General features: G+C 39.7%; 1 protein-coding gene across 1 annotated transcript in view; it reads left to right on the top strand.

Annotated features, from left to right (window-relative positions):
- LOC308694037 (WD repeat-containing protein 20) overlaps positions 1-11,316 on the top strand; it is an 11,580-nt gene extending 264 nt beyond the window's left edge. The window contains exons 1-4 of the mRNA XM_081371279.1: positions 1-99; positions 2,682-2,864; positions 5,558-6,913; positions 8,546-11,316. The exon at positions 1-99 is cut by the window's left edge and continues 264 nt beyond it. Of these exons, the coding sequence (XP_081227405.1) occupies positions 1-99; positions 2,682-2,864; positions 5,558-6,913; positions 8,546-8,605 (1,698 nt within the window). The 3' untranslated portion in view covers positions 8,606-11,316. The remainder of the gene's footprint in view (positions 100-2,681; positions 2,865-5,557; positions 6,914-8,545) is intronic.
- The last annotated feature ends 171 nt before the right edge of the window (positions 11,317-11,487 follow it).

Here is an 11,487-nt window from a genome sequence, read left to right as displayed (position 1 = left end):
GTGAAGCTGAAGCCGGAGGACCCGAGCGAGGAGTCGGAGCGCGTGTGCTTCAACATCGGCAGGGAACTTTACTTCTACACTTACACGAACATTAAGAAGGTACGGACGGGTTCGGCATGAACACACACGCTCTCTTGATCTCAACGTGATTTGTTTTGAATGACAGATTCGGATCGACTGCGGATCTGAGCGCTTTAATGAAACAGTGCTTTAATGTAACAGCGTTTCGATGTAATTCAATTCACATTTATTTGTGTAGCGCTTTTCAAAATACACATCGTTTCAAAGCAGCTTTACAGAAAATGTATCACAAATGTTCACATTAAAATTTAGAGTGATCGGTTATCAGAGGTAACGGTCTAAGTTATGTATTACATAAATGTTTACAAAATCACAGTTAGCAAAAAATGTATTAATTTAAACAATGTTAGAATTTAAGGCAGAAACAATGAGCTCGTTGAAGTAATGAATACTTGTTTGTCCACAAATTGTTATGACATTTAGAAAAATGTAGCATTGGTGCATGTTGAAGCACCAGCATCATAATGTAACAGCGCTTTAATGTAACATGATTTTAATGTAACGGCGCTTTAATGTAACATGATTTTAATGTAACGGCGCATTAATGTAACAGTGCTTTAATGTAACGGCACTTTAATGTAATGCCGCATTAATGTAACAGTGCTTTAATGTAACAGTGCTTTAATGTAACAGCGCTTTAATGTAACAGTGCTTAAATGTAACATCACTACAATATAACAGTGCTTAAATGTAACATCGCTACAATATAACAGTGCTTAAATGTAACATCGCTACAATATAACAGTGCTTAAATGTAACATCACTACAATATAACAGTGCTTAAATGTAACATCGCTACAATATAACAGTGCTTAAATGTAACAGCGCTACAATATAACAGTGCTTAAATGTAACATCACTACAATATAACAGTGCTTAAATGTAACATCGCTACAATATAACAGTGCTTAAATGTAACATCGCTACAATATAACAGTGCTTAAATGTAACAGCGCTACAATATAACAGTGCTTAAATGTAACATCACTACAATATAACAGTGCTTAAATGTAACATCGCTACAATATAACAGTGCTTAAATGTAACATCGCTACAATATAACAGTGCTTAAATGTAACATCGCTACAATATAACAGTGCTTAAATGTAACATCGCTACAATATAACAGTGCTTTAATGTAACAGCGCTACAATATAACAGTGCTTTAATGTAACTGTGCTACAATGTAACAGTGCTTTAATGTAACGGCACTTTAATGTAATGCCGCATTAATGTAACAGTGCTTTAATGTAACGACGCTTTAATGTAACAGTGCTTTAATGTAACATCGCTTTAATGTAACAGTGCTTTAATGTAACATCGCTACAATGTAACAGTGCTTTAATGTAATGGTGCATTAATGTAACAGTGCTTTAATGTAACAGTGCTTTAATGTAACAGCGCTTTAATGTAACAGTGCTTTAATGTAACAGTACTTCAATGTTACGGTGCTTTAATGTAACACCGCTTCAATATAACATTCACGGATTGATGATGATGCAAGATCAAGAGAATCACATTGAAATCTTTCTGCAGGACTCTCGTTATATTAGATTTAATCTCTCTTATGCATATATGCAAGCTTTCAGTAAAGCTTGTGTTTGTGTTGAAGACATCCACACTGCTCAGTTTCAGTTTTGTGATGGTCATTAGTTTATGATGGATAAATGGATGAGTGTCCAGTCCTAGAAATGCTTTTAAAATGGTTTTAGTGGCCAGTGAACCACCACAAGATGTCTCACTTGACCCTGAGTTCTAGTCTTGTTGTTGTTTTGTTTATCCTCTTGATCTGGTCAGAGACTCCCATCGTGTTTTCAGAATTATATGTACATAAAAAGAGAAGTTGTTGTTTGCACATTTGAACAAAAAATATGTTAGATGTTAAGATTTTACACTAGAGTTTGTGACCATCAGTATTCGAATGCAAATAATACCAAACTGATACAATGATCTTGTCCTTTCATATATATCCAAAACTGGGTCATTTAAGTTAACTAAAACTAAACACATAAAAAGAAAATCTTCAAAATAAAATAGCTGTTAACTGAAATAACTTATTTTCATCTAGTTTAACTTGTTGATGTACTAAAATAGTTGATGTACTAAAATAGTTGATGTACTAAAATATCTCAAACTAAAACTGGAATAAAAATTGATAAAAAACTATATAGACATATTTTAAAAAGACTCAACAAATAACACAGAATCAACAAATCTGACAATTCTCACAATTCTGAGAAAAAAGTTAGAATTGCAGGATATAAACTCACAATAGCAAGAAATGAAGTCAGAATTATTAGATAAAAAGTCAGAATTACCTTTTTTATTTTTTATTCTGTGGCAGAAACAAGCTTCCATAGCAAAATGACTAAAGATTTTTCTGACCACACTGACTATTTGTACTTGTTCACAGCATACACTCAGCAAACATCATGTTGCTTCTCCAGTAAATGCATCTTGATTTAAGAATCTTTAGATATTTGTGCTGGAAAACAAGACAGAAGCACTGAGGAAGTACATGATTTCTGCAGTGTATACAAATAAAAAACTACTTCAAACCCCAATGACAGAAACACCTGTGAAACTCTGTGCGTCTACAGGCGGTGGACCTCAGCAAGCCGATAGACAAGCGCATCTATAAGGGAACCCAGCCCACGTGTCACGACTTTAACCAGTACTCGGCCACCGCGGACAGTGTGGCTCTGATCGTGGGCTTCTCCGCAGGACAGGTGCAGTACCTCGACCCCATCAAGAAAGAGACCAGCAAACTCTTCAACGAGGAGGTGAGCAGAGAACACACTCATTTACACACACATCTGCATCATTGAGTTTACATCTACACAGATGTTACACTCTTAGACATGACGGTTCTGAACTCCAAAAACGTCCTTTATATGGAGAAACATCTTAAAGTCCCCCTGTAGTCAGTCATTTTATCCCAAAATGACACATTTATGCATTTTTTCCTTACATTTTTTTTCGTCATGCTTTAAAATATCTTGAATGTAACTCGACACCCTTGTCTCATTTAGTATGCGCAGTTCTATGAATATGCAAATGAGCCCTGCCTCCACTCACTCACTCAGCTCAGAGATCCACTGGTTGACGATCACACGTTGATCTGATTGGTTACAAGGTAGTTTGTGACGTCAGAAACACCAGCGATTTCAAAGCGTGTTTTTGAGACTGTCTTTGGTTCACTGCAGTTTTAAGGAGAAAATACTCAGCAATGGTGTCGACTTTACACATGGTTTGTCTTAAAGCATATTAAAAACACCACATAGACACATAAACAACATTAAAAGCTGGATTTACACTACAGTGGGACTTAAAAAATTATTGCATAATTTAATGTTTAACGGGTTGTTTACATTTTTCCTAGTGATAAGGTATGTTTACAAGCTGCTTAATTCATAAAATAAACTAAATTAATTAATTAAAACAATCCACAAAATGATCCCATTATGGGAACCACTAAAGGTTCTAAATATGATGTGTCTGTCGGAACCCTTTAAGGTTCCATAAAGAATCTTTACAGTCCTGATTTGGCCAGTGATGATTTAATTTTATAATTCTGCCATCCTAGTTTTCATATTTTCCCATGCTGAACAGTTTCTAAATTTGAGAGCATAATTTTGTGGACTAATCCTGGTCCAGTCGATGTCAATGTTTAGTTCAGCGAACGTCACAAAAGTCTGGAGATCCACCGTCCTGTGGATTCTGACATCATGTTTCTACATCAGTGATATGAAAACAGGAACCCGCTTTAGATCACACAACCCTTGCAAACAGCCACAAACATTTAGTAATTTCCTCGTGGCAGTTTGTATTTTTCAATCTACTCGAAAGCATGAAAAGCTCCTACTCAGTCTTTACTACTTGACCTTTTTACAACTCGCAATCACTATGGGGTCACTAAGATTTTGTAATACTTTTAGAAGGAAGTCTCTTCTGCTCACCATTCATTTGATCAAAAATACAGGAAAAAAAATGTAAATATTATAATGTAAAACATCTGTTTTCTATGTGAATATATAGTAAAGTGTAATGTATTCCTGTGATCAAATCTGAATTTTCAGCATCATTTCTCCAGTCTTTAGTGTCACATGATCCTTCAGAAATCACTCTAATATGATGATTTGATACTCAAGAAACATTTGTGATTATTATCAGTGTTGAAAACAGTTGTGAAGCCTAATTGTTTTGAGGAAACCGTGATACATTTTATTTTCCAGGATTCTTTGATGAAAAGAAAGTTATATTTGCATTAGGACTGGGACAATATATCGATGCTTTGCAATTCGTAAATCAATTCCAATTTTTTCCAAATCTGAGCTTAGTTTTTAACAGCAGACGGCGCTCTAGGCTAGCTTTTAACAGCAGACGGCGCTCTAGGCTAGCTTTTAACAGCAGACGGCGCTCTAGGCTAGTTTTTAACAGCAGACGGCGCTCTAGGCTAGCTTTTAACAGCAGACGGCGCTCTAGGCTAGCTTTTAACAGCAGACGGCGCTCTAGGCTAGCTTTTAACAGCAGACGGCGCTCTAGGCTAGCTTTTAACAGCAGACGGCGCTCTAGGCTAGCTTTTAACAGCAGACGGCGCTCTAGGCTAGCTTTTAACAGCAGACGGCGCTCTAGGCTAGCTTTTAACAGCAGACGGCGCTCTAGGCTAGCTTTTAACAGCAGACGGCGCTCTAGGCTAGCTTTTAACAGCAGACGGCGCTCTAGGCTAGCTTTTAACAGCAGACGGCGCTCTAGGCTAGCTTTTAACAGCAGACGGCGCTCTAGGCTAGCTTTTAACAGCAGACGGCGCTCTAGGCTAGCTTTTAACAGCAGACGGCGCTCTAGGCTAGCTTTTAACAGCAGACGGCGCTCTAGGCTAGCTTTTAACAGCAGACGGCGCTCTAGGCTAGTTTTTAACAGCAGACGGCGCTCTAGGCTAGCTTTTAACAGCAGACGGCGCTCTAGGCTAGTTTTTAACAGCAGACGGCGCTCTAGGCTAGCTTTTAACAGCAGATGGCGCTCTAGGCTAGTTTTTACCCACACACTCAAATCCTCACGAAGAAGAGCGCTCATGTGTTCGGCTGATTCTGAGAATGTACTTGCACCTCAGAATGCTTTTATGACGCTAGATTAATGTAAACAGCCCACTTCAAACACCCTTGTAATTTGCTTCAACCTTTTCGAACTTTATGAATGATTATTTTATAGAAGGTTCAAGTGAAGTGTGTAAGGCATTGGAAGCCAGTAGATTACGGCTGTTTCTAAAGCACACAGCGCCATCTGCTGTTAAATACTAAACTCAGAATTGATTCGAGAGAGAATCGCGATGCATTTGGGAAAAATTGGGATCAATCCAGAATCATTTCTCGATTCACGATGCATCGATATATATCCCAGCCCTAAATTACATCATAAATGTCAGTTTATAATTTTCATATCGTCACATTACTGATATTGTGTGATTTCTCTCCCGCAGAGATTGATAGACAAATCAAAAGTGACGTGTCTAAAATGGCTGCCGAAGTCTGAGAATCTCTTCCTGGCGTCTCACGCTAGCGGTCACCTTTACCTCTACAACGTGGAGCATCCGTGCGGCACCACGGCGCCTCAGTACTGCCTCCTCCGCCAGGGCGAGGGCTTCTCCGTCTACTCCTGCAAGACTAAAACGCCCCGCAACCCGTTACTCCGCTGGGTGGTCGGCGAGGGAGGCCTGAACGAGTTCGCGTTCTCACCCGACGGCGTTCACGTTGCGTGTGTCGGACAGGACGGATGCCTCCGCGTCTTCCACTTCGACTCAATGGAGCTGCAAGGAGTCATGAAAAGCTACTTCGGAGGGTTGCTTTGCGTGTCCTGGAGCCCCGACGGGAAGTACTTAGCAACCGGCGGAGAAGACGATCTAGTGACGGTGTGGTCGTTTGCAGAGAGCCGAGTCGTAGCGCGCGGACACGGTCACAAATCTTGGGTTAACGTTGTGGCGTTCGACCCGTTTACCACTAACCTAGAGGACGACGATCCGATGGAGCCGATGGAGCTCAGCGGGAGCGAGGAGGATCTCCAGCAGGGGGCGCTGCACTTCGCACGCGTGCGCACTAGCAGCACGCTATCGCGCCTCTCGCGGCACAGCTCGAAAGGTGGAGCTTCATCCGTATCGTACCGCTTCGGATCCGTCGGGCAAGACACACAATTCTGTTTGTGGGATCTTACGGATGACGTGCTATATCCGCGACTTCCGCTTTCCAGAGCGCTTACGAACACCTTCGGCTCCACCGTAACGACATCCACTGCGTTAAACATCACTAGCGGAAGTGGCGTTGTCGAAGGCCACCATCATCCCTCGCATCAGGCGTCTACATTACCGCTACCTTTACCTCGTTCGCTGTCGCGCTCAAATTCACTTCCACACCCTGCCGTCGCAAACACCTCCAAAAGCCAGGGGGCGACGGAGAGCAACGCGGTTAGCGGAGGCGCTGCCGCCGCTGGAGGAACTACGCCGTTTAGCATTGGACGCTTCGCTACGCTGTCGCTGCAAGAACGTAAATCGGACAAATCTGGGGTTGGAGGGGAAAAGGAGCACAAGCGCTACCACAGCCTCGGGAACATCAGCAAAAGCAACGATAAGATCAACGTGGCGCCGCGTAGCAACCGGCTAGATGGCGCTAAGGTCTTGGGAACCACGCTGTGTCCGCGCATGAATGAGGTGCCGCTGCTGGAGCCGCTAGTGTGCAAGAAAATCGCCCACGAGCGACTCACTGTACTCGTGTTCATGAACGATTGCATCATCACCGCGTGCCAGGAGGGGCTCATCTGCACTTGGGCTCGACCCGGCAAAGCAGTGAGTCCCGATCTAAACGGAAAGCCTTTGGCACAGTTCTAAATGCACATGTAATGCGCCAAATGCAAGTAAAAAATAAATTAAAAAGCAGCATTTATACAGGTTCAGTCACTTTAAACCCTTTAAACTTATCTGTGAAAAGTTATTGTTTTATTTAGAAGCCTGTAACCACCTAGATCAGGGGTGCCCAACCCTGTTCCTGCCGATCGACTGTCCTGCACAGTTCATCTCCAATCCTAATCAAACACACGTATTTTTTAACAAGTGTGTGCAGGACACTATAGTTCATTTATGTAAGTGAGGATAGCAAAATAAAGTAAACTGTGACATATTATACCCAAAAATTCTTCATACAGTGACTACCAGTAACATTAATACAAATTTGGGACCAAAAATTATATCGACACTTTGACCTGATCATGGTTTGCTGAAGTGTTTCTTCTTTAATTGCTAATGTGACCTTTTTACACCACAGGCTTGGTGATTGCTTGAGCTAAACTGGTATTATCTAATTGTGTAGTTAAATTTAACAGCTGACAGATATTCAACATAGGATGGACAAAACCAGTGAAATATCAACTGAGTTCATAACTGAGTTCTTGTCATATTTTATTACCATTTTCTAAACTATGGTGAATAAAATGTGATAATGTGAGAAATGTTGAAGGTGTCTGAATAAATTTTGGTTTGACTGTATATGTTTTAAAGCTTTTTAACAGTAATCGAAGTTGAGCCAAAAACCTAGGACTTTACGAAATATCACGAGTTTACGAAAGTAGGTTTTTGAATAATCTCCAATATATAACGAACGGTTCGATTGACGGCGGTGGTCCTAGAGGCAAAGTTACTCAGAATGAGGAGTTCTATCATACGGTATGAACGATGTGTGAAAAATCGCATGATATACAATCCTTTACGCACGTGAAAAGCACAATTTCATTTTGAAGCGTGAAGCATTGCGAATGACATAATTGAAAATATTTCAATTGTCATTCAATAGGTCATTTGCAGTGCATCATGGGAGAGAGTTCTTTTATTCAGTTCTTTTAACTTGCGGAACCAACTGTAACACTCTTCCCAATTAACCTTTTAAAATATATTAATAAAGTTTTGTTTATCCTTTAACTGCTTTTTTTTCTATCACATAGTTTAGGTCATAATCATCATAAATTAGGTATCAATCGAAAGCTTCAACACTCAAAAGTCATTTTTATAAATAACATACCATCGAAATGGTGCTTTAAAACCGTTTAGCGGGCTCCTCCCCCTAGTGGGCGGAGCCATGCTTCAAATGTTACTGCACAAGTATTTTATAATCAAAACTTTTTCTAACCTTGACGAAGCATATCATTGGAAAGCTCAAGATTCAATATTTGGTTGCTGTTTTGTGACATATATTTGTGCGCATCAAACCCGATGGATATTTTTGGTACTGCGCCTAAACAAAATCTCACAGGAACCTCAATTTTTATGTTATCAACTTCAAATTTGGAACACAACTTGCTTAGACATGACTTTAAATTTGTACCAATTTTAGAGTCCAAATAATTTAGTAAAATATATATTTTGTACAAAGTACAGTAGATTTGCTTTAGAGTCAAACTCATGGTGTTTCTTGTGTTTTTGCTCCAGCATCCGCCTCAACCGCTGTCAGCACAGAATGGAAACTCGCCGAGCGGGACCGTCGTATAGCCGAAGCTTCATTCCCGAGAGCCAGGAGCCGGTGTTTCACCCAAATGTGTCCTCCATCCACGCTTTAGTTGCACATTAACGTCACATGTAAATGCACACGGGACCATGATGCACAGACAGACTGCAGACGATCGAAGATCGAGACTCTTCAGTGCAGAAACCCTGCTGGCCTCTTCTTTAGCGAATAACACTGCGAAAGCCACGGCCATTTTACTTTCTATTTATTTATTTGACCATTGAGTCTTCTATTGTACATATTCAGACTACTCTATAATGGAATAATGAACTCGAATAATTAATATATGAAGATCCTATATTGTACATAGCGACAGATGCATTGAATGTTTTGCAGATTTTAGGGGAACTGATGATTTATTGTTCTTGTGTGCTAGTGCTTCATAAGCTGTCGGATGGGAAAGTGCATCTTTTGCTTTGCCATTGAGAGTTGCGCACATTCGTCCGACCGCTAGACGAGTTTTCCGCTTCATAGATTAGAGAGATTAACAAGGCTAATGTTGTCTAGAAATGGCGTATGAACGGCGAAAGCGAGATTTTATACATTTGCTAAGTTTTTGCCAAGCAAAAAAACGCCACCGCTGAATGAAGTCGTGCCGTTTCCACGTGACTGTTTAGAGCTCTTGAAATTTGCCTTGTTGAACGCAAGTCAGATGCAATCGAAGAGAGAAACTTCTCGACACGTTTAACTCTTGTAGCATGGAGTAGGCGCTATTCCTTACACCTGCTATGCCTCTTGCAAAATTTTGCACATTTACAGGTTGATTTGAGCTTGGCTATTTTCAGAAATCTGGATCACTGATGTGGAGTGTGTATTACACCATGCAGACTTCTCGAAAGGACAGTGTTGTATCAAACGGCTGAACGTTTGGTGTTCAATTAAATTATTCCCATTAAGCAGATCAGCTTTAACATCACGTTAACAGAAGTAACCCATCCGCATTCAACAGCTGTGTTTCCATCCACATATTTTTTGGATATTGCATATAAAAATGCTTGATAGAAACGCCAAGATGCGCATAAATTTGAAAAAACTCACATGCTCAATTGAGGGATATCATTTTTTAACTTTTAACAAGTCATGCATTTACAGAATGAATCCCTCTAAGCCTCATGTGACTTTCCCTCAGCGTCAGCTGTGATTGGATAACTGGAGTAACCAGTGGACCAATGGCATCGCAGCATCTCTAATGTTGGTTTGTTGTTTCTGAAAGTCAAAGTGTGTGATCAGAGTGATCTTGTGTAATTCCCTCCAGAAGCGTCTCACACACACGAGTGTGTTCCCGAACACCAGCATCCGAACGCTAGAGAACATGACAGCGTTTACTGTGTTTCGCCTGACGCTCTGAGACACACTCGTTTATGATGGAGGGAAAAGAGCCCGATTGCAGAAACTTACAGTTTATTACTGATATTCTGCACCAGGAAGTGATGATATTGTTCTCTTGAACACATGGGATGGAAACATTGCTTTATTCGCAAATGATTTATGCCATGTTTCAATTTTGTGCACAAATTCGCACCTTTGGATGGAAACACATCTAATGTCGTCAACAGATTTCACATGTACTGTCAGTTTCTTGGCTATTCGAATGTTTAGCAAACATTCCATTTTCTCATTCCTCAAACATCATGGGAACGTTACTTTTGAATTTTCATGAAACATTCTGAAACTAGTTTTTAGACGTATTTATTAAGTATTTAGACGAACTAAAAAAAAAAACGTTTCATGAATGATGTTTTTGACCTATAATGTTTCGAGACTTTGAACGAACGTCACTGGAAGAGCGTTTGTTCGTAACTTGGAGAGAACGTTCCCTGTTAGCTGGAAGTTTTTTTTGTGATCCTGACTTACAGGAACTTTGTTCTTTGTACTGAACACTCTAGGAAACTGCTAGGATTGCATTAAACTTGCTTTGAGAAGTCTGTGAAGAGCCACATTCGAGGACATTGAGTCTTTCTAGACGTCTGCGTGGAAAACACTCTCTGTTTGTAGCCTGAATGTGGTTTATGTGTTACATCATGTGATTTCGGCTACTTTAGTGACCCCTGAACGTTTCTTCTCCAAGAGGCAGCTTGTGTTTTAGACAAAGCTACTGAATATGCGATCATTCCCAGCTAATCACAGAATATTATGTGAAAAAAACAGTGTTTTACCCCTGTCATTATGTATGCTTAACACTTAAGTCTCATTTGTGTTTTTTATTATTATTATTATAATTTTTTTATCTCAGATATTTTGGGACTTTTATTTTGTATGACTATAGCGTTGTCATTGTTTTTGCTGTTAACTTGAGAAATGCAATGGGACCAATTAGTGGATGTTGGAACATTTTGTTTATACATTTTTTAAAATACTGATTTAATAATACCATCCATTCGTTTTTTCATTTTTTTTTTTTGCAAATGCATTCAGTTCTGACAGATGTTTTGTCTCATTGTAGTGTGTGTGTGTGTGTGTGTGTGTGTGTGTGTGTGTGTGTATCCAACATATGACAGCACCTCGTCAATGTATGAAAAAGGACGATTTCAATGGAGAATCCATTCCTCCACACTGCTTTCCTTTAGAATCATTGAATTTCCACTGCATGTGTTTTTATTTAGCACACGGTTATATGCCTGAGTCTGGTGACGTGGCCAACAATATCACAATATACAGTTTGTATATGGGAATCTGTTATTAAAACATCAAATACTCATGCATTGCATTGTTATTTGTAATGACTTACACCAATGATCACTTTTAATCAACCAAAGTAGTGCTAAAATTCCCAATAAGCAACATTATCTGACTGAACATTCGAAACATCCGATGTTTTAAAAACAAATTAAAATTAAATAAATTGTAGTAAAGCATAACTTTAAGT

The sequence above is a fragment of the Scardinius erythrophthalmus genome (assembly GCF_964197995.2).
Source record: "Scardinius erythrophthalmus genome assembly, chromosome: 7".
In the NCBI taxonomy this organism is placed as follows: domain Eukaryota; kingdom Metazoa; phylum Chordata; class Actinopteri; order Cypriniformes; family Leuciscidae; genus Scardinius; species Scardinius erythrophthalmus.
The sequence above is the reverse complement of the archived record's forward strand: the minus strand, read 5'-3'. Positions and strand labels throughout refer to the sequence as shown.